This window comes from Vigna unguiculata, chromosome 11, assembly GCF_004118075.2.
Source record: "Vigna unguiculata cultivar IT97K-499-35 chromosome 11, ASM411807v1, whole genome shotgun sequence".
Lineage (NCBI taxonomy): Eukaryota > Viridiplantae > Streptophyta > Magnoliopsida > Fabales > Fabaceae > Vigna > Vigna unguiculata.
In genome coordinates, this window is record NC_040289.1 from 3993115 (window position 1) to 4018714 (window position 25600).

Genomic DNA, 25600 nt, shown 5'->3' on the forward strand with positions numbered 1-25600 from the left:
TTATGTATTGTGTATTTGTACTGCCCTGTGTAGTGGGAGCATTTTTTTCTCTAAGGATAGCGCTATACGTGCCTTAACCCAGGATATTTCTACTCCTTACCTTAATTATTTTTTATCTACTATTTATTATTGTTATAATAATTATTGGATTCTTGATTAATATTCTTTGATTCATATACATGTCACTATTATTATTGTTCTAATAATTATTATTATAATAATTTTATTATTAATAGTATTATTTGAGTAATCATTTTGTAACATTCTTAGAGAGAAAATTCTTATTATTTTCTAAAATTAAAGACAATATAAAGGGGAAGACTAAAAACACTTTTTTATGAACTAATGTGTTTGGTATGATTATAATTAAATTAAACTCAACTAAGCCTAAAAATTTATGTGTATAATTGTTTTTATTTTTATTGGTAGCAATAAATGAAATTATGGATAAATAAAGTTCTGGCTCACTGAATAATTTGTTGTGATGTCTAAAGCTAATGTTTTTCCTTTTATATTAATTTATGATTTAATATCTTATACTCTTTCAATTGATAGAAATGTTCTAAATCATGAATATATTTTAAGTGTTTTGTATGAAAACAATTATAAAATATTTGTCATACTAAAACTATTATTGAGTTATAAAAAGCTATGCATTTGCAAGGAAAAAAGTTTATCTTGATATTTATATAAAAAAATGACCAATAATATTTTTTATCATATTGACGAGTTTAAAAATATTGTTTATGACATGAAATTAAAATAAATTATTTTAATTAATATTATGTGAATGCTGATAAAAAAAAATCTTCATATAAAAAATTGAGGAGATAATCAAATAAAATTAAACTTGTCTTCTAGAAATTATCTTATTTTTAAATTTCATGTTTCTGAATTTAGAAACTTACTTGTTGCTCTACAAGGTTATAAGTGATTTTCGAGTGCAATAGAATTATTAATTCTAGACATGTATTTTGATTGGTAAATAATATATTTGTGATGACTTGGTTGAGTTAAGTACTTTTATCTTGTAATAAAATATCTAGTAGTTCTTATTTGATTATCACATATGTTGAAAGTATTGATATATGACATGTTATTATTATAATTGTTGATAAGTTTGGTTAGAGACCATTCAAATTATGAAATTTTGAGGTACAAAATTAATTAAAAAGGAAAGTGATGAATATATATGTCTTTAGAAATGAGAATTCATGTCTTTATAAATGAGCATTTTTGTGTGAAACTCATAGTATTATTCATTAAGTAACATATTCATATGTGCTAATCTAATGGTGCAGCGAAAGAAAAAAAAATGCTTTGATATGGTAAATGTTATTCTACAAGTTCTAGCTTGCCTAACATTATATTAGTGAAATTTTATATTCTGCTTATCATATTTTGAACACAAAAGATTGTGATAAAACTTTTTGAGTTATGAAAGAAAAAAAGAACCACATTTTAAATATTTCAAAGTGTGGGGGTGTCTTGTAATGGTTAACATACATGTGAATAAAAAGAAAAAAAATCTTTGGTTATATATTCTGAAGTGAGTGAAAATATACCTCTAGTATTATTTTTCCATGTAGTGATAATATTACTTGTGTTTCTTCTAATTATGGCAATATGTCCAATTTTTTGAGATGATTGAAGGATATATTAATGTAAATTGGATATTGATTCTGGTGACATAAAATCACCTACTGGTTACGGTTATGTTTTAACTTTGGGTGGAGGTACAATATCATGAAAATCTGCTAAACAAAATTTTGTATCATGATATACCATGGCACCAAAGATTCTTGTTGTAAATAATAGTGTTGCTCAAGACAATATTTATTATCTATATGATTTTTATCATTATTAAATAAAAATATACCTCCTATTACATTGCATTCTGACACTCAAGTTACTCTATATATAAAGCTTATAGCAAAAATTTATTTTAACAAAAATTCATAGGAGAGTGAGACATAAATTTATTAGAAAGTTATCACTCATGTATTAATTTTCTTGATTTTGTGAGGTCAGAAAAAATTGCAGATCTGCTTATCAAAGGGTTGATGCATCAACAAGTATTTGAGACGTCGAGGGGAATGAGATTATATCCTATAAATTAGTTGCAATAATGGACACCCATCTCCGCATGAATGTCGATCCCATGGAATGAAGTTCAATGGGTAACAACAAAGTTGTTGTTGACTAAAGCACACCAATTAATTTGATTAAATTTTATGTTTGATTCCTATGACGAGGTGTACTACAAATTGTGGCAATAAGTAGGTTGAGGTATATGCATTATTATGCTTATATATTATTTTTTTAAAATACCTCTTAATAAACCCAATGACGGGTGTGAGTCACAAACCATCCTTTGAGGGTTTACCTAGTGAGTGTGATGGTAGGGCTACCATTATAAGACATGGGCAAGTCTTTAAGTGACACTCATGAAACAAGATACATGTGTAAGGCTGTAACGTGTACCCACTGATTATAACCTATAATAAACACTGATATTGTATGTGTTATTTACTAAAACCCGGTCACAGGGGATATAGCTCAAGACAATCAAGTCTCTGCATTTTCACGGGTGGAAGTTTATAAGCACTAAGGCTCAAACCTGGAAGGTCGTAATGTGCACCCACTGATTAGAACCTATAATGAACACCGATATTGTATGTGTTATTTACTAAAACCCGGTCATAGGGGATGTAGCTCAAGACTTAAGTCTCTGCATTTTCTCGGATGGAAGTTTATAAGCACTAGATGTAAGACCCAAACATGGAAGATTCCTTACGCAGAACAACAATATTTTTGTTTTAAAAGATAATATATTTTGCTTTATTTTTTTTAAATTATGTGGGGATTGTTGGAAATATTAATATAATTTAAAAAATAAATAATTAAAATATTATTCTACTATTACTCATGTTTTCATGGAATTTCGGTTTTATGGATTAATGTTATTTATGATTAACGACTATATTTTGATTACAATTTACTCTTGTGTCTCCCTTTTTTACCTATAAATACCACCTAGTGCATGCAAAAAAGACAACAACAAAGAGAACAAACACTATAGTTTTCTCAAAAGTGTTCTTATTTTCTTTTCTATACTATTTCTTAAAACAATGGTGTTCATAAGGTTCAGAGATCCTTCGCTACACTCGATCGATATGACGGATTGTTGTATCTTGGGAGAGAAACACATATAATTTGAACCACATATGATTGTGTATTGTGTATTTGTATTGTCCTGTGTAGTGGGGGCGTTTTCTCTTTAAGGATAACGCTATGCGTGCCTTAACCCAATTATTATTTTTTATCTATTATTTATTATTGTTATTATAATTATTAGGTATTTGATTAATATTCTTTGATTCATATATATATGTCACTATTATTATTGCTCTAATAATTATTATTATAATAATTTTATTATTAATAGTATTATTGGAGTAATCATTTTCTAATAATAATATATATATATATATATATATATATATATATATATATATATATATATATATATATATATATATATATATATATATATATATATATATATATATATATATATATATATATATATATATCCACTAAACATATTATGTTTTTCCTTTATTCAATAAATGCTATTACCTATTTTTAATAGTTTTTGATAAATTTTAGAGCAAGAAAACTCATCATCTCTTTTATTCATGGCCACCCATATATGTACATATACACTCAACTAAATAAAATCAAAAAAATATCATTTCTAAAGATATTGATAAAATAATTTCTATAATTATGTTCATCAAATAATATTATCATATGTACGGAAATAGACTAAGAATATATTTTCTAATGAATAATAAAATAATATTCATAATTATATCACCAAATAATGTCCATTATTATCTTCATAGATAAGATAAGAGTATGCATCCTAATAAAATAAATAACCATAATAATAATATCTCAATTATTTTAAATTGTATTTTTCTCAAAGCCTATGTAAGAATGTTTATTGCTAGTTGTACCTTTGTAATATTTTAAGGTTGTTTTGTAAAAGCTAAGGGTCTTTAGAATTTAGGATTCTCACACGATAAAACATAATAGAGCACTAACCTTGATCCATGAGAGATCCTGTGAATATGCGTTCTTCAATATATAATCATGTGTGCTCTTCAATCACCGTTTCCCAATCTATCTCTTTGCCTTTCTTTTTTCTTCTCACACATTTTCGATGGGTTACTGTGAAAAGAACCTTATGACCAGAGACAGAACCCCAAACCCTTTTATAAACCAACGTCCATCAAGTTGGTTTTTATTTTATCTTATCTTTATTTTATTTTATTATCACTTCTCATAATAATAACTAATAAGTCTTTAGATTTTATTAAATCACAATTGAGTCCATCATAATATTTCAAATGAGTCACTAATAGAATTAATTCGTCAACTAATTCTAACATTCTCCCACTTGACTCATATGATGTCATAACATTATGTGATTTAATACATAAACATAATGCGCATTAAAAGACCTTGCATAAATTGGTTCCATCATTATTCATAATTAAAGATACAGAAATAATAAGAGTGATGGCGGTCACACATCATTTGGTCGACATGATCCCTTCCATATACTACTATATCATCCCTTTCTCCTTAATATGACCTTAAAAACGAGAAGTCCATAATGGGTTCAAACATAATGTCATTTTACAAAGCAATAACATAACATAATTTGTTTTCTTCATCATAATTTGCATGCATAAATATAAAGAAGAAAACACAGATTTCAGAAATTTATACATTAGGGAGCTCAGAGTGTCACATAAACATTAAAAACATTAACATTCAATATTTAACATTCACTAGTAGAAATAATGTCCATATTCTTTACATGACCAACATACAATTTGGGCGGTAACCCTTTTGTTAAAGGGTCAGCAATCATAAGATCTGTGCTAATATGTTCTATTGACACTGTACGTTTTTGAACTTCTTCTTTAACGGCAAAGTATTTCAACTCCATATGTTTAGTACCTTTAGAATACTTGTCGTTTTTAGAAAAGAAGACTATTGAGGAATTATCACAATAAAGTTCCACAACCAATTAGCCTGAATTGTGGCCTCAAAGCATGCCACAAATTCAGCCTCCATTGTGGATGCAGCAATGACAGACTGCTTCGTACTTTTCCATGAAATCGCTCCTTTGGCTAAAAGATATACATAACCAAATGTAGACTTTCTTGTATCCACACAACCGACAAAGTCTGAATCTGTATAACCTATCACCTCAAGGTGATCAGATTTTCTATAAGTAAGCATGTGATTCTTTGTTCCTTGTAGGTATCTTAAAACTTTCTTTGTAGCTTTCCAATGCTCCAGACCTGGATTACTTTGGTATCTACCAAGCATACCAACTGCAAAGCTAATATCTGGCCTCGTACAGGTTTGAGCATACATCAAACTCCCAACAACAGATGCATAAGGGATATTTTCCATCTGTTTCCGTTCCAAATCATTCTTTGGACATTGCATGAGACTAAACTTGTCTCCTTTCTGTATTGGAATGGGAGATGCTGAATATTTATCCATTCTTAATCTCTCTAAAACTTTATTAATATATGCATTCTGAGACAAACCTAACAGTCCTTGTGATCTATCACGACATATTTTTATTCCTATCACATAGTATGCCTCACCCATATCTTTCATTTCAAAGTTATTAGAGAGAAACCTCTTAGTCTCACTTAATAGACCAAGATCATTAGTCGCAAGCAAGATATCATCAACATACAAAATCAGAAATATAAACTTACTCCCATTGACCTTCAAATATATACACCGATCAACGGTGTTTTCCTTAAATCCAAAGGACACAATAGTATCATTGAACTTTAGATACCATTGCTGAGAAGCTTGCTTAAGTCCATATATCGATCTCTTAAGTTTACACACCATGTGCTCCTTTCCTTCTTCAGCGAACCCCACCGGTTGGTCCATATAGACATCCCCTTCTAAATCTCCATTCAGAAAAGCAGTTTTAACATCCATTTGATGCAACTCAAGATCATAATGAGCTACTAATGCCATGATAATTCTAAAAGAATCTTTCTTAGAAACAGGCGAAAATGTTTCCTTATAGTCAATGCCATCTTTTTGAGTAAAACCTTTGGCAACAAGACGGGGCTTGTAACGTTCAATATTGCCTTGAGAGTCACGCTTAGTCTTAAAGACCCATTTACACCCAACTCTCTTGCATCCTTCTGGAAATTCCACAAGGTCCCATACGTCTTTATGTGCCATTGATTTAAGCTCATCTTTCATGGCATCTAACCACTTATCAGAATTATCACCATTAATGGCTTCTGAAAAAGAAATTGGATAATTATCAATACTTAAGTCATTTTTTGACTCTTGTAGATAAACCACATAGTCATTCGAAATAGCACACTTTCTATCTTTGTGAGATCTTCTTAATACTATTTCTTGTGGTTGTTTTACTATCGGTTCATTGTTAACCTCGGGATCATTAATTTGTAGTTCTTCTTGATTGTTGAGTTTCTACAACATGTGGAACAACAACTCTTGATAAAGAAGTACTAGTTATAGGAACTTGTACTCTAACTTCCTTAATCTTCACATTTCGTGAAGTTTCACTCCCACTGGTTTCACCATTATCAATGAACCGAGCATTTCCAGTTTCAACGATTCTTGTACTATGGGTAGGACAATAAAACATATACCCTTTTGATTTTTCTGGATAACCAATGAAATATCCATTGATTGTTCTTTCATCCAATTTCTTTTCTTGCGGATTGTATATTCTTACTTCTGCCTGACAACCCCAAACATGCAGGTGTCTCAAACTGGGTTTCCTACTTAACCATAACTCAAAAGGAGTCTTTTGAATAGCTTTACTAGGAACCATGTTCAACAAATACATGGTAGTCTTTAAAGCATACATCCACAATGATACATGTAAATATGAATTACTTAACATACTCCTAACCATATCCATTAAGGTTCGATTACGCCTTTCTGATACACCATTTTGTTGTGGTGTGCCTGACATTGTGTATTGAGCACAAATACCACGTTTCTCAAGGAACTTAGCGAACGGACCAGGGTGTTGTCCACTTTCATCATATCTTTCATAATACTCATCACCTCTATCAGACCTTACGATTTTCACCTTTTTGTCTAATTGACTTTCCACTTCATTTATATAAACTTCCAAGGCATTTACTAACTGAGATTTCTCATGCAGTAGATAGACATGTCCATAACGCGAAAAATCATCAATAAAGGTGATGAAGTACTTCTCTTTATTGAAAGAATTTACATCAAACGGACCACATATATCAGTGTTTATGATTTCAAGAAGCTGAGTGCTTCTCGTGACTCCTTTCTTTGGGTGTTTAGTTTGTTTGCCTTTAATACAATCCACACACACATTTAGATCAATAAAATCTAAATCCGGAAGGATTTCATTCTTTACTAATCTTTGCATTCTTTCTTTGGAAATATGTCCCAAACGTTTATGCCACAAGTAAGCAGATCGTTCATCCACTAAACTACGTTTAGTGCCAACATTGTGATGCAAAGTCATAAGAGTTTCAACATATAAATTATCCAAATTCAATTTATATAAACCATCATAAAGTGTACCAAATCCAATCATAAAAGTACGCTTAAACAAACTGAAACAACCATTCCCAAACTTAAAAGAATATCTAGCAATATCAAGCTTAGACAAAGAAATTAAATTCCTAGTGATACTAGGTACATAAAAAGTATCCATAAGGTGTAAGTGATATCCAATGTCGAGGATTAGACGATAAGTCCCAACCGCTTCCACTAGAACTTTCTCTTTATTGCCCATGAAGACAAACTTCTCATTTGAGTTTATGGTTCGAGTTATAAGAAATCCCTGGATCACATTAGAAACATGAGTCGTACATCCAAAATCAATCCATCACGTATTATGGGGAACTTCAGTTAAATTTGATTCAAAACATACATAAGCATTATGCTCACCTTTCTTTTCGAACCAAGCTCTACGCTTTATGCAGTCCTTCTGAAAATGTCCAGACTTCCCGCAAAAATGACATTTGTCATTTTTCTTCTGGATTTTGGTTGAGGACTCATCAATCTTTAGTGGTCCTTTACCCTTTCCATGTTTCTTAGCAACTTTCTTTCCAATAGCTCCTTGATTCTTCACATACTGAATATAGTGGCTTTCTAAGTTCTTCAGTCGGGTCTCCTCCTGAACTAGCATATTGTGCAATTCATGCACATTCCACTTGTCTTTCATGGTGTTGTAGTTCATCTGGAACGGACCATACTCAGACGGTAATGAGTTCAGAATGAACTGCATGAGAAAACCTTCATCCACTGCCATTCCTAGAGACTTAAGTCTTGTTGCGATATTTGTCATCTCGATCACATGTTCATGCATGGTACGTGAACCGTCAAACTTCATAGTGGTCAATGTAAAATTTCACAAATTTCATAAATCCTTTTGCGTCATCGGTTTTGGGAAGAGCTAACTTTATATTGCTTGCTATGCTTATTCTCATAAACATTAAGCTAAGTCTGTTTGATCTTGCCCAAGCTTTGTAATGGGCTTTCTCTTCATTGCTACTGGCATCCGTGATAGCAGCCGACTTTTCAACTTGAAAAGCTAGATCAAGATCCAACACACCTAAGTGAAATTGGACTCGCTCACTCAAGTCAAGGAAATTCAACCCATTAAAGACTGGAACAGACGAAGTATGCGAGTGTAAAGATACCGGAACAAAGACTGCAATTAACACATGCCTAACATTAATGCTTTGAGTCATAAAACTAAACGTAAAAACAGATTCAGATATAAACAATCATTCTATGCATATTAATGTTCTCCTTTGGGAGATCCACTAATACACAAACATAAACATAATGATGCTAATCATATTATAACATAATTGATAATTAAAATATGCATCAATTAGAATCACCTACTACCTCCTTTGGGTATATAAGTATATAAATAAAACTAGTGACACATACAAAATTATCTACAATCATATTCATTAATTATGAGAACAATTAATCAACCTTTGGGCGATTCTTAAATGCCTTATAATTAATGAATTTCAATTAACCCATAAATTTAATTATTCATAATTTAGCATCCATACTATGGGTAATTGAAATAAAAACATTAATAATTTGAAATTACATAAACTTTAAAATTTTGGCCACTTTAGTGACTAACAAAATTTATCATACTTAATTTCAAATAAATAAATGCACATTTAATTGCTATAAACTTTATATAGGATCCTCATTAATTTTAATTTAATAATAACAAACATAAATATTATTACAAATTAAAATAAAATTATTAATTATTTATATAAATAAAATAATTAATATTAATTTTATTGGTGACGTAAACAATTAAAAAATCCTAATAAACATCAATTATTCGATTTCAAAAAAACAAAGAGAAACAAACACAACCCATTCACCTTCGTGCGTCAGTTGAGAATGATTTTCATTCAATTAATAGTATCATTTATTACAACTAGCGAAAACACAGGCGCTTCCGCGCCTGTGTGTTCGTTTTTTTTTTTTTATGTAGCTATATGTATAATATTAAGAATAATAAATGACAATTTATGATGGGTATACTACATAGATTGGTTGAATAAGAAAACAGTAAATTACTAATTCGTAAGATTGCATATGAACTAATATTTAATACATTTGATCAAGATTTGGGTTGGTTAATGAGCTATATGTGATGGAGTCAATGCTAGTTGTCTATAAATATACAAACTATTTTAGTAGGTGTCTATAAATATACATTCATTACAAAACTGAAATATATATTTACTACATACATGATGTAGAAAAAAATTAGTAAATGAAAGTATCATACATTTACATCCTTAACCATTTCTTTAATTGGGAGGCCAAATAAAGATTGATGTCTAGGACCCGTATACAGCTGCTACTTAAGATGCAGTTGGAAGATTATACTATGGTTGATTCGCAAGACGCTCTTTAATGAATAAAGAACATATCTGAATATTTGGTTATTAAGTAAGTTGTTATCGTTCCCACTATAGAGGAATTTTCCCGAACTTGCCCAGAATATCTTGATTGATTACTTTTCCACCATAATGAATTGAAAAATGATAGGAAAAAAAAAATTGAAACAATAAAAAAACATGAAAAGCGAATAATCATAAATTGGATAATTGGGCATTCAATAAAGATTTAATAGAGATAATCATAAATGAAAAGGAACAATGGAAAATACCTTTTTTGTTTTGTCCAATAAAGATAAATAGCATCAACAAAGTGAGTGTGAAAGCAAAGCCAATAAGCAAGGAAGACAACTTCATGAAACGAACAATAATGAAATGATGTTGTTGCAGAGAAAAACAAACGGTAGAATAACAGTTACATGTTAAATTATTTTAAAAAGACCAAAGAATAAACATTAATAAATAAAGATGAAGAGAAGAAGCAGAGACATCCGATCTTATAAAAATCTTGTAAAAGTAACGGTCAATTTTTAAAAATTTAATAAATTATTATATTTAAAGGGTAAAATGGGTATTTTGAAATGTGGACACAAAAAGGGGAATCCCCTTTATATATTGTTATAGATAATAACACACAATTCATGCTGCATCAGTTTATATATCAATGACTTTAATATTCACGTAATGGTTCACATCACTCCATTCATTATATTTGATTCCAAAAAAAAAACAACTGATGCATTCACGTAACAACCATATCATGTGACTTCACGCATGCACTATTCAAATCATGGAAAAAGATGAATCTCCTTTGACAGTTCAATTACGCACGTAACGGAGAAGCTTGATCCAAAAATAGTGACAACGTTTTAACATGCGACTTTATCCAATCAAAAGAGAAACGATTATAATTTACATGAACGCAGCAGAAAACAATTAAAACCCCTGTTTATAATATTAGGGGAGAAACACCATATAATAGGATAATTATAAATCCTACAACCTTGCTTTGATACCACATGTAAAAACTAAAGGTATTTAGAATTTAGGATTCTCACACGATAAATCATAATAGAGCACTAACCTTGATCCTGTGAATATGCGTTCTTCAATATATAATCATGTGTGCTCTTCAATCATCGTTTCCCAATCTATCCCTTTGTCTTTCTTTTCTCTTCTCACACGTTCTTGATGGGGTACTGTGAAAAGAACCTTATTGGCAGAGACAGAACCCCAAACCCTTTTATAAACCAACGTCCATCAAGTTGGTTTTTATTTTATTTTTTCTTTATTTTATTTTATCATCACTTCTCATAATAATAACCAATAAGTCTTTAGATTTTATTAAATCACAATTGAGCCCATCATAATATTTCAAATGAGTCACTAATAGAATTAATTTGTCAATTAATTCTAACATGTTTCCCTGCGGTCAAAGTTGAGGCATGTTGTTGAGAACATTCCGAGGACTTTACTTTTCTAATATCATCACTAGTGCATTTTGGATTTTCTAAGTCGGACTTCATGTCTCAGTTACAGTAGAAACGAGGCATATAAACATGCGGTGGCAATTTTGAAATTTATGCCATGTTTTATGCTTCGATTATTAATTCAGTCGAGGTAGAACAAAATCTTCTACCTCGATTTTGAGAGACCTGAGGCCTAATGTCCTTCTAAATTTTTCCGCTTTCTTATCGCTTCGAATTTTAAATTTTAAAAAAAGGTTTATGCCTTAGTTATGACTGACCCAAGGCAGTATAATAGATATGCCTCGATTTCCAATTGAACCGAGGCATAAGTGGGTTAAAACACCCAAAAAATCAGAATAAGTTTCATCTCCTCTGGTGTGCGTGAACATGAAGAAGAACCTCTCTACTTCTCCAGTGCAATCCTATGACCCACCACGGTAGACTCCGCTGCCGTGCCCACCTCCTTCGCCTGCTATCAGGATTACACCTCCGAGGATGAGCTGTTACGCCTCCGACAACGACAACAGTAGTTGCGCAATGTTTGTCCGTGCATTGTGGTATTTTTTGCATTTTTGTTTTGTGATTTGAATATATTTTTTTGGGTGCTTTTTCTCTATTTTTTGTTGTGTTTTTGTTGCAATATAATGTGGTGATGATTAATTTTTCGGTTATTCCATTCCCTGTTTTCTCCCTTTCTCTTTTTGCATTTTTGCAATTAGGGTTTGTTCTTTCTCCATTTTTTGCTTTTTCTCCTCGTTCTTCCTCTTCTTCTTATGTGTTTTTTTTTTCATTTATTTTTTTGTTGTCATAGATTTGTAATTGAGAAAGAAGAAGAAAAAGAAGAAGAATTGGATGGGGTGTGTGATCAGGTCCTCAAGTGAAAATATGAGGCTTTTCGTGTCTCTTTCTCTTTGCTTATTTTCTACACCAACAACACTTTCCCCGTCGTTAGTTTCTTTCTCCCTTCTCTTTTTTGCATTTCAAACGTTAACAATAGGTTTGGGTGATTGTTCAGTTCCGTTAATTATAGAAATTTAGTTACATTCAGTTCCGCTAGACTCGAGGTAGAAAGATTAGTTATGCTTTTTATTTTTTAATTTTTAATGTCGATTAGGTTTCGGTTGTTCTTAGAATCGAGGTAGTAGCAGTTGGATATGCCTTGATTTTCAACTAAGGCCAAAAGCTGATCCTTTTTGGCCCCGACCTTATATGCCTCGATTTTAGAACCGGGGTAGAATAACAAAAATAACCGCTGTAAAAAATCTTTTCTGCACTGGTGAATGAGTAACAAAATCCTTATATTTGATCGATGAAATTTTGTTTCTCATTCTCCTTCGCATATTTGTCTCCATTTTTTTTCTTGCACCACCATATCAACTCTACGTGGAGATCCTACCACACCATCCACACCACTTATATTGGCTCCCTCCCTCATTTTCATTACGATCTCCACACATTTTCATTAGCAAATCCCTTTTCTAACATTAATGCATGCACTTTCGTACCCAATAAATAAATAAATAAATAAAGTCCATCGGTTGGTTCACCTGATACAATCAACATTCTCGTCCGACAATCTTGTATTACATATAATGCATTATTAAATCGAACGATATAATTGGAAGCATCAATTAAATTAATTGTGATATAGAAATTAAGTTGCAAGTCAATTGAGGCACAAATATTATCAAGATGTAAACCACCATCCAAAATCACACTACCCTCCTTCATAGCAATGACATCCTTTCCATTGGACAATCCAACTTGTATGTTTATGTTGAGAATAGTTCAAATGTGAGTCAAAAGTCCCACATTAGATAAAATAGACAAAATTAAATACTATATGAGAATAAAGACTCATACAATCATTGGCTTAATATTTTAGATTAAAAATAGTGTCAAATATTTTATATATATAATACAAATATCATATATATATATATATATATATATATATAATAAAAATATCCTATATATAGAACCACGACACAATCTCTCGATAACTATATAACATACGAAAATATATATAAACTCACCTTTATCTCTATTGTTACTACTCCCTGTTGTGGATTGTGGCTTTATTGGCATATATAGATGCATTGTTTGTGCCCCTACCATGCCCACCAGTCGGGAACCCATGAAGCTAAAAACAAGAGCTTGCATCGTGTCCACACCTCTGTGCAGTGAGTACGTTTATATTTAGCTTGTGCATCTGATGTAATTCTAAATTAGACATGTCAAAGTGAGCCAACCCGGCTCACACGGGTTGGCTCACCACGAGCCGGGTTCAAAATGAGTGAACCCAACCCAGCTCACTTTCTGGTGAGCCAGAAATTTTGTAACCCGGCTCAACCCACCACGGGTTGGTGGGTTAAGTGGGTTGGCTCACCAACCCACCTAAAAAAAATATTTTATTTTTTTTATTATTCAAATATTTAAATAAATTTTTAAGTAACTCATGAGATGAGAATCATAGTAAAATTAAGAACCAATGTTTTGATCATGCTCACCACCAATATATGAAGAATTATTTCCAAGAAAGTATCCATTAGTCTAAGAAAGCATGACTAATATTACAAATTTTCTGTCATGCTATTCAACAAAATATAAATAAAAAAAACTATACATTTTTTTCATGCTAATTTAGAAAAAATTGTTTATAAGACGGTTACTTGAGTAATTTACTATAAAGATTATAGTTAAAGATTAAAGTATCAACATATATATAACTTGACAATCAAATTAATTAAACATTCAAATAATTCAAATATAATTAAGCAACATTCTAGCATTTAAAAATATGAAATTATGAACAAATATAATTGGAGTAGTAAATAATTTAAAAAAAATTAAAAGAAAATTTTAAAAAAAATTATGTTATAATTTAAAAAAACCCATTTTGACATCTCTATTCTAAATGTTCATACATAATTATGTTATAAATAAGCTAAGAATATATTTTCTAGTTAAATAAATAATTATAATAATAATATCTCAATAGTTTTTAGCATTGATAAATTTGAAAATTCTAAAAGAAAATTATTACTTTTATTCGAACATAAGAAGTGTTATATGATATGCACTATTATTCTAAGGAAATATAATATAAAACATTACAATTAATATTATTACATTATTATCAATAAATTTCAAATAAAGATTATGCAAAATTTAAAATGAAAAATATAAATTATATCTATAAAATAATTTCCATCAGGTAAGTCGAATTACAGTTAGTTATACTTATGAAATTCAAAAACATATTCAAGATAACTCAAGTCATAATTTAATATATAATTACTTTCATGGGATGTTATATTTGTGAAATTTGACAAAAAAAAAAAAATTGAATACAGAATTGAACTCTTTATATAATTAATTGAGTATTATAAATAGAAAAAGTATTTAGAAGAATAATACTTGTCATATTATGATGCTAATTTCAAACCGATAGAATTCAATGAGAAAAACAGATCTCTGGGCTAAGTTGTATTGAGTTTAGTTAGGTATATTGCTACATTGGCGTCCTATTTAAGTATCCTTGTCTTTTAAACATAGCTATACCAGACCATGACCATGTGATTATTATCATACGCCCATGAGGTGGATATGTTTTTTTTTTTTTTTATCTTTAAAGTCACTATTAGAAAAATATAATTCATTAGAAAAATGTAATTTAGCTCTCCAAATTAACTATCGAAATAATTTCATCGCAACTTATGGTTAAAATAGTCACCGAATAGTAATAGTCGAAAATTAGTCACTAAAATTGCCAATGAATCAATATACAGTAAAATTTATTGTTATAGCGACAAAAATAATTTAGTTTCTAAATATAATATTTTATCCACCGATCAAAATAAATTTTATCGTGTAAAATATATTTAATATGATAATTAGGTCGTTAAAACATTATTTAATATGTAATGTTTTTGTCACCGATTTAATAACGAAAATAAATATTATTTTAAAAAATATATTTAATATGGTAATTAGTCATCGAATGATTTTCGGTGACTAAAACATTATTTAATATCTAATATTTTTGTTATCGATCTGTGACTAATTTAGTAATTGATTTAGTTATTGATTCAGTCACTGATATTATCACAAATTTGACAATTATTTGAGTTAGATACCAATTTAACTACCGATAACTATTTAAATTAAATTAAAAATTGTACGTATTATCCGCCAAATTGGCGGCTAATTCGATGGCTAGGGGTGTTTGTAATCAATTTTACTTATTTAACTATCGATTTTATGGGTGACTAAATTGTTTTTTTCTTTTGTAGTGAGTGTGCAAACCCTCGTTCAACATATTATATACAAATGTTCTAGTTTATGTTGTTTTAGTAATTGATGTAAACATGGTTTGATAGTAATGCGAAATAAAAAATTGGTTTAAGAACTATGATGAAATTTCGGTAAGCTAAATGACTTGATGATATGCTACTCATGCATTCGTACTGTAGACTATACGCTAATTCAAATAAGAAACATGTCACCTTCTCGGAGTTAAAACAATGAAGTGAAAACAAGTGGAAGTGGCACGTGACTTGGAGGTGACAATGGTTTGAGTGAGAAAATCAGAATTATTTACATTCTTATCACAAGTTAACTTTCAAGAATTTCTCTGAATTTAGAAAGGAAGGACACTTGGTAAGGAGAGGCGAAAAGGAAGAAGTATAAACGGTTAAAATTGTCTATAGGAAGTTGAACGATAATTGTAGTGGAGAAAATTGTGTTTTGATTTTAATTCCTTGTCCATGCCGATACTTTCATTTGCATCATGTCAAAGTAATCAATTAAATTGCCTATCCAAAGCTCGATGCTTAACGGTCAAGATCAAGTCAAAATGGTTACTACAGAATAGTTTCTTTTTCTGTCTTCTGTACCAGTATATATTTCATATACTTTTCCTTTTCTTAATCATCAGTTGTAACAATAAAACATTTACTTACTCACATTACAAAATTTAGTTTCGTTTTCTTCTCTTTCATGTTCATGGCTCTCGTAACTTTTCAACCCTTACGCAATGTCAAACAACATCTCTATCCACAAGAATCAGGTTAAATAAGATGGTATCAGAGCTTTTCTCTTGAAGAGCTCTGCTGCGCATCACTCTGATCTTTCACCCTCTCCTTCTTTTTTCTTTCTGGTTTACTCTGTATTTTTCGTTTTCTCTTTCTCCCTTTCTTCACCATGGCGTCGCAAGATGATTCCAAGATTGTTGCTGGAAATGGTGATTTCAATGCTCCGCACAATTTTCTCTACCTCCATCCTAGCGAGAATCCAGCGATTTCTTTGGTTTCACCTGTCCTGGAATCTCACAACTATCATTCGTGGAGCAAGTCGTTTGCCACTGCCCTTAGTGCGAAAAATAAGGTCGAGTTCATTGATATACACATCAAGCCTGGAAGAGATGCAACAATATGGTTGTGTCTTGGTTAACCCATTTTGTTTCACCTTCTATCAAACAGAGCATACTATGGATGGATAAATCTGAGGATATATGGAGAGATCTTAAATCCAGGTTCTTTCAAGGAAACCTCCTTCATATATCTGAATTGCAATCGGAAGCTTCTTCCCTTAAACAAGGAAATGCCTCTATGATTGAATATTTTACCAAGATGCGAGTTCTTTGGGATGAACTAGATAGTTTTCGCCCATATCTGATTTGCAATTGTTCAGCTAAGTGTTCTTGTGATCTTGCTGGAATTTCTCATCAAAGGAAGACGGAGGACCACGCTATGCAGTTTTTTAGAGGCTTGAACGAACAATACAGTAACGTCACCTCTCATGTTTTAATGATGGACCCAATCCCATCTATTTCAAAGATCTTCTCCTATGTTGTTCAGCAGGAAAGGCAAATCGGAGGACACAATTTCTTTAATGGAGTCGAAGCCAAGATTAATAGCACCACTGTCACTTGTAGCTATTGCAAGAAAGCTGGTCACACCAAGTCTATCTGCTATAGGAAGCACGGGTTCCCTGGCAGCAAGAATAATGATAACAAAAACACAAGGTATGCTAAAAAGGTTTGCTCCTTTTGTGGTCGCAATGGGCATATAATAGAAAATTGTTACAAGAAGCATGGCTTTCCACCAAGATATAAAGCAAGCAACAAGAACAACGTTGTGAATAGTGTGGACACTATTCAGGAAGCTAAGAATGAATCTGGTGCAGAAGACCAAGATTTTAAATTGTCACAGCAACAATATCAAGCCCTCATGAGTCTACTGAAGCAAAAAAGTGGTAATGGCACTGATAATGTATATGTTAATCAGGTTGGTCCTATTGTTTCCTGCAGCATGAACCAAGGTAAAAATAATTGTTTCTCTTTGACTGGTTTGAACAATCATAATAATTGGATTATAGATTCTGGTGCCACAAATCATATAAGTTGTTCCCTTTCGAATATGATTTCTTCAAAATAGATATCAGCTATAAATGTTAGTCTACCTGATGGAACAAAAGTTCAGACTACACATTTAGGTGTTGCTAAGATTTCTGAAAGTCTATACATAAGAGATTTTCTTTTCATCCCTGCTTTTTCATATAACTTGATATCTATCTCCAAACTTGTTTCTCATTCCAAATACTCTGTTATTTTAGCACTAACACTTGTGTTATCCAGGACAAGATGTCAATCAAGAAGATTGGTATAGCTGATCTTCAATCAGGATTATACATACTAAAGGGAGATAAAGAAGCTGGATGCAATCTCTCTTCACGGGTTTGCAACAGTACTGTAAGTCAGAATATTTGGCATATGCGGCTTGGACATCCTTCTCGTCAAAGAATGGCTATTCTCAATAAAAGGTTCTCATATATAAGTCTTCCTGACACTACAAGTTGTGATGTTTGTCACCTAGCTAAACAACGTAAATTGACTTTTCCCGTTAGTACTTCATATGCTTCCTTTATTTTTGATCTTGTGCATGTAGACATTTGGGGCCCATGTACTATGACTTCCATGAACGGTGATAGATACTTTCTTACTACTGTAGATGATCATTCTCGTTTCACTTGGTTGTATATCATGAAAAATAAGGCTGAAACTCATGTCCACTTAATCAACTTTATTTCCATGGTTAAAACTCAATTTTAGAAAAAGGTTAAAATTATCAGAACAGATAATGGTTTGGAATTTAACATGTTGCAATTCTTTAACACTGAAGGCATCATTCATCAAACAAGTTGCATTGAGACTCCCGAGCAAATGAGTTAGTTGAAAGAAAACACCAACATATTTTAAACGTTATTCGTGCCTTATTGTTTCAATCAAATTTGCCTCAAAATTTCTGGAATTATGTTGTCCAATATGCTGTAACTTTAATAAACTGTTTGTCCACTCCTTTTCTTAAAAATTCTAGTCCTTTTGAGATTTTGCGTGACCATTCTTTCAATATGAATCAACTGCATGTTTTTGGATGCTTGTGTTATGTTTCTACTATATCTGCCAATCGGACTAAGCTTGATCCTAGGGCAAGATCAGGCTTGTTTCTCGGACTCAAACAGAATGTAAAAGGATATATTGTGTATGATTTAAAATCACATGACATTCATGTTTCCAGAAATGTAGTTTTTTATGAAAGCCAGTTTCCTTTTAAAACTCAAATTCATGCAAACTTTCCTAAAAATGACACTACTGTTTCTATTCCTGAACAAACAAATACTTATGATTTAGATCTTCCTCAAGCCATTATACCCAATAATGACTGTGATACTGAAAATGATGTTGTTCACAATCAAAAATGATATTTGATCATACTGTTTCCAATGAATCTGACGCAACTCATCTTGAACAAACTATTGATTCTGGTATTGAAGATAATTTTATGAGGAGATCTAATAGGCATAAAATTGTTCCTGCCTATTTAAAATATTTTCACACTTCTTTTATAACTAAGTCTGATAGTAAATCTAGATATCCCATTAATGCTTATGTTTCCCTAGCAAGGCTATCTCCTTCCTTTAGATAGGTTATCTGCTCCATTGATTCTCATGAAGAGCCTAATTCATATGAAGCTGCTTTTCAACACAAGCACTGGCAAACAACCATGAGTGAAGAATTGGCAGCCCTTCAACAAAACAAAACTTGGACAGTGACTTCTTTGCCCAAAGGGAAACATGCTATTGGATGTAAATGGGTATACAAGGTTAAATACAAAGCAGATAGTAGCATAGAACGATATAAAGCGCGCTTGGTGGCAAAAGGGTACACACAAAAAGAAGGTCTAGATTACTTACACACCTTCTCACCCGTAGCCAAGATCATAACCATCAGGTTAATTCTTTCCCTAGCTTCTATACATAATTGGCACTTAAAACAATTAGATGTTAATAATGTTGTTTTACATGGTGACTTAGATGAAGAAGTTTACATGCATTTGCCTCCAGGTTTTCATGAATATGATAAAAACCTTGTCTGTCACCTTCATAAGTCTTTATATGACCTTAAACAGGCTAGTAGGCAATGGTACTCTAAGCTTTAAGAGTTCTTATGTTCCCATGGTTATAATCAATCCTTTGCTGATCATTCTCTGTATCTTAAATTTAATGAATCCCGCATCACTGCCTTGCTTATTTATGTTGATAATGTTATCTTAGCAGGATATGATATAGATGAGATCAATGCCATTACTGATTTGCTCAACTGCACCTTTAGAATTAAAAATCTAAGAAACTTAACATATTTTCTTGGTTTTGAGATTGCAAGAAACAACAAGGGCATTCATTTATGTCAGCGGAAATACACCCTAGACATTCTAAAAGAGGCTGGAATGCTTGGATCTGCTCCCATGCCAACACCTATGAATTTTTCCAGACACAAGAGCACAAACATAGGAGAACCTCTCACCGATCCTACCCCTTTTCGTAGGCTTCTTGGCTGTCTTATATACCTCACGCACACTAGACCAGATATCACCTTTGTTGTTCACCACTTAAGTCAATTCATCGCAGCCCCTACCACCTTACATCGTCAAGCATCCATGAGGATTCTGCATTACTTAAAGCATCATCCAGGACAAGGGATCTTCTTTGATTCCACCAGTAATCTTCAATTGAAAGCCTTTTGCGACTCCGATTGGGCTGGCTGCCCTACAACAAGAAGATCTGTAACTGGCTACATCATATACATTGGCAACTCTCCTATTTGCTGGAAATCCAAAAAGCAACAAACTGTCTCTAGAAGTTCTTCTGAGGTAGAGTACCGCGCTATCGCTTCAACTACATGTGAGATTCAATGGCTCCATCACCTTATGTAAGACTTAAAAATTGATCACCAACGACCCTTCATTCTTTACTGTGATAATTTATCAGCAATACAAATTGCTTCCAACCAAGTATTCTATGAGAGGACAAAGCATATAGAGATAGATTGCCATTTGATAAGAGAAAAAATCAAGCAAGGAGTCATCAAGCTCCTCCATATCAATACTCAACACCAACAAGAAAATATTCTGACTAAAGCTCTCTCCCCTGTTGTTTTCCACAATCTTATGACCAAGCTTGGGCTCCTCAACATTTACACCCAGCTTGAGGGGGCTGTCAAAGTAATCAATTAAATTGCCCATCCAATGGTGACAGTCGCTCGATGCTTAACGGTCAAGACCAAGTCAAAACGGTTACTGCAGAATAGTTTCTTTTTCTTTCTTCTGTACCAATATATATTTCATATAATTTTCCTTTTCTTAATCAGCTGTAACAATAAAACGTTTACTTACATTACAAAATTCAGTTTCGTTTTCTTCTCTTTCGTGTTCATGGCTCTCGTAACTTTTCAACCCTTACGCAATGTCAAAAGACACCTCTATCCACAAGAATCAGGTTAAATAAGACATCATACGTAAAATTTCATTTGCATTATGGATCTTTGCATTTGCATTTATGAGTAGACAAACGTATTAAGTGGAAGTAATTTGCAACAATTACTTTTGTAGGCCTTTATGTATAGAGGATTTCAACATGAAGAAATGTTGACACTAACCCATTCCAATGTACACATCTCATTATTAGGTATTGTTTTTTTATCTTGTAAATGGTTACACTACAACAAATTTCCAAATTTGCGAGGGAATAATCCCTAGCTAATCCCTCGCTGATCCCTAGCAAAACGATTTAGCAAAGGATTAGCGAGAAAATAGCGAGGGTAATGAACTGAAGCTAAATTATAGGTAGCTAATTAGCCAGAGAATTACTCCATAGCTAATCCCTAACTAATCTATAGCTAATCCCTAGCAAAGTAGGTGTAGCAAATCCCTAGCTAATCCCTAGCAAAATGTTTATAGCAAATCCCTAGCTAATCCTTAGCAAACTAGTTGTAACAAATCCCTAGCTAATCCCTAGCAAGCTAGTTGTAGCAAATCCCTAGCTAATCCCTAGCAAAATGTTTGTAGCAAATTCCTAGCTAATCCTTAGCAAACTAGTTGTAGCAAATCGCTAACTAATCCCTAGAAAACTAGTTGTACCAAATCCCTAGCAAACTGTTTGTAACAAATCCCTAGCTAATCCCTAGCTAAATGTTTGTGACAAATCCCTAGTTAATCCTTAGCAAACTAATCCCTAGCTAAACCCTCGCTAATCCCTAGCAAAGTGATTGTAGCAAATTAATACCTAGCTAAACCCTAGCTAATCCCTCGCCAATTGTAATACTTTATCTCTAGCTAATTTCTAACAAAATCGTAGCAAATTACATTAGACCAAATTGTTTCATGCTCTTATTATTTTTGTACCTTATAAAATAGATTTAATTATCAATATTACTTAAAAATATAATAAATCTTGCCAACCAATTTATATGAAACATTTCAAATTTATCACATTCAAAATAGTCAAATTTAAGAACATAGTGAAAGTTTTTAAGCATCACAAATAAATCAATTGTCAACGTACATGATTAAAATTAAAATAAAACAACATCATCTTCATATTTTGTTCTCCCCATGTTTCTTGAGTGACTGTGGAGATGATATCTTTAATGCAGAAAATAAAGGCCGCAAATTACCCAACTGCTAGGTCTTGATAATCTTTAGATATGCGGGCAACTGCAAAGTCACCTTGGTCGTCTCTTTCCACTTCCATTTATAAGCTACAATCGTAGAATCCAAGAACATGTCTCACCTGAAAAGGTCAAGATACAATAACTTAGTACTACAAAAATGAGAAATTGTTTTAAATAACAGGAAGGAGAAATTGATCTTCAAGTAATCCACCTTGCATTGTAGCTGACTTTTCTCGTCAGGGGCAGTAAGCCATTTAAAAAAGAGCCAATATGGAATGCACGCGTCCTTTTGTCAAAGGAAAAGTAATTTCTTGAGACAAAAACTATATTGTTTTTTCTTCCCTATGTTTGTTGATTGATGTTAATGATAACATCTTTAAAACAAAAATAATTGATGTTCAAGCAGCCAAAACTAGATCATAAACGATTAATCTAAAAATTCCATTAATCAGATTTAAGTACAAAAGGGATTTGCACCAATCAACTTACATGAGATAAGTTAGACAACCCTTCAACATAATAACAATGAAGATGCAATGGAAATCACATATTATTAATGACACTTCTCAATAATCTTTGTATTTTTAATTCTTTAACCAATATACCTATTTGCCTTAAATTAAAGAAAAGATAAGAAGAGGTGACACAGACAGAACCTATTAGAAAGCCATTGGGGGAGAGATCCTCTGCCGACATAAGGAAGTTCCCAGCCGCAACATTCACAAGTATATCAATCCTTCCAAAGTGTTTAAACGTTTATTCCACCACCCTCTCTGCATTCTCTTGCTTCTATAACGCTCATACTAGTGTCCAATCCTAACTATACCTTAGTTGCTATTATCCTAATTCTAAATTGAACACTACTTTTTAATTAAAACTAAACAGCGGGAAGAAAAGTATTTAGATCAGAAAAATTTAACAATGGTGAAGAGTTGGAAGAATGTGCAGTTGTAATGTTAAATAAAATATTCCACTTTTGCCGTGTCCATGTAATTTTTCAACAGTTCCAAAGGCAGTAGTAACTTCCTCCCCTTAGACATAGAAAAAACTAGGTCCCATACATTTCTCCAAAATTTTGGTTACAAGATCACTTAACTTCTTCACAATCATACTTGAAGTAATCATGAAAGTAATAACCTTAATTTATACAGCTGCAATTGTTTTCTCAATGCAGTGACATAACCTAAGGTGTTTTTGGTTGCTTAGTTTAGTTTTTGGTCTGTTTCGTTTTTCTCCTAGGTAGCTAGATGATATGTGACTTAGATTACCTATTATAGCTCCCTCCTTTACACCATTACAATTCATTTGTTTCTTGGGATTTTAGCTACTCCAACAATGATGTCTTCTGTGGTGGAAAAAATGGCAAAGATACAAGTCACGGATCATGCAAACCATGCAACAATGTATTGTATAAATTTTGTTTAAGCTTTGGATAGTTTGAAGAAAACACTTTAACTAATTAAATTTGAATCATATTTTCCCAATGTAAGAGGCTAACAGAGCATGCAATATTGCGCAATGTAAGAGGTATACTGAAAAAGTACAAAAATAATTGAAGAACTTACATGAAGACGAGCCACAATGTAATCGAGAATCCAAAGAGAAAATTGATCGAAGAAGCCACCACAATCACTTTCAGCGTCATCTTCTTAGCACCACAATCCAATAATAGAAATGTTTGGATGAGTTGCCAAAGCACATCACGACTGCATCAACACCATTCCTATAGCTCTCGCCCTTCGTACACTCACCCAATCTCAAAAATTCCAATTATTAAGGTTTGAAAATGTGCCAAGTGAGGCAGAGGAGAAAAAAGCAGTTCCAGAGGAGATCGATACAAATCTTTGGAGGGCCATCGAAGACGCAAGCAGAAATTGAGGGTTTCGGAGAGAGGAGTCTGAATAGAGATGAAAAGAGAAAGAAGTGAAACGGCGATGTGGGAAAGGAAAGGGGAAAAGAAGTTCAGCTGACGCGACTCGTGAAAGGCAAGGGGAGAAGTTCAATAGCTGTGGTGCCTTTTTGGATGTCATTCCTTAGCACCGGGAAAAAGGGTTGCTAATCTAATTAGATACTGCACATAATAATAACGATACCACTATTAGTAGTTTTAAACAGAAATGCAAAAGTAATACTTCCATATTTTAGTATACATTCTATTAAATAAGTTAAATTTGACATTTAAATTTTATTTAGAATAACTCAAATTAATTTTTATATTTCAATTTTGGTATTGTTTATAAAAATAATTTTTTTATACATATTAATATATCTCCAAAAATAAATTTAATAAATTTTCCTATATTTTTAATATTATACGTAATATAAAAAGGTACTCTTTATTTCTATTCTTAATAAATTCGAAACTAATATAAAATAAGTATAAATATATTTATATATTTATGTTTTTAAAAATTTCTTTAATAAATTTTTTTTATAGAATAATTTGTATATTATTTTTTTAATAAGAAATTCTATTTATTGGTTTTGGATTAGGAACAAAATCATTTTATAGTTAAAACCATAACTAATGAGCTTCAATTTAACTATCATATTATGTTGTATCTAATCCCTAACTAATTAGTTACACTTAGCTACCATATTATGTATCTAATCCCTAACTAATTAGCTTCAAATTAGCTATCATATTATGTTGTATATAATCCCTAACTAATTAGTTACAATTTAGCTACAATATCTATGTTGTGTATAATCCCTAACAAATTAGCTACAACTTAGCTCATATTTATGTTGTGTTTAATTCCTAACTAATTAGGGACAGCTTAGCTACCATATTTATGTTGTGTTTAATCCCTAACTAATTAGCTACAACTTAGTTACCATATTTATATTATGTCTAATCCCTAACTAATTAACTACAACTTAGCTACCATAGTTATGTTGTGTTTAATCCCTAATTAATTAGCTACAACTTAACTATTATATTATGTGGTGTCTAGTCCCTCATTAATTAGCTACAACTTTGTTATAATATTTGTTTGTTGCTAATTTGTCTCTAATTAGCGAGTAAAATTTCACTCGCTAATTTACCTCGCAAATCATTAAATTTCTTGTAGTGTTAG

At 31.7% G+C, this 25600-nt stretch overlaps 1 protein-coding gene and 1 long non-coding RNA gene across 2 annotated transcripts; one reads left to right on the top strand and one right to left on the bottom strand.

Annotated features, from left to right (window-relative positions):
- Positions 1 to 16714: 16714 nt before the first annotated feature.
- LOC114169457 lies at positions 16715 to 18499 on the top strand. The gene is made up of 4 exons (XM_028054611.1): positions 16715 to 16897; positions 16993 to 17799; positions 18150 to 18334; positions 18460 to 18499. Exons 1-4 carry the CDS (start codon positions 16715 to 16717, stop codon positions 18497 to 18499), a joined length of 1215 nt encoding a protein of 404 aa, XP_027910412.1.
- A 3812-nt stretch (positions 18500 to 22311) lies between these two features.
- On the bottom strand, positions 22312 to 24579 carry LOC114168997. The gene is made up of 2 exons (XR_003600808.1): positions 24086 to 24579; positions 22312 to 22639 (listed from the first exon to the last, which is right to left on the bottom strand). It is a non-coding gene; the product is annotated as an uncharacterized LOC114168997 (long non-coding RNA).
- Positions 24580 to 25600: the final 1021 nt, after the last annotated feature.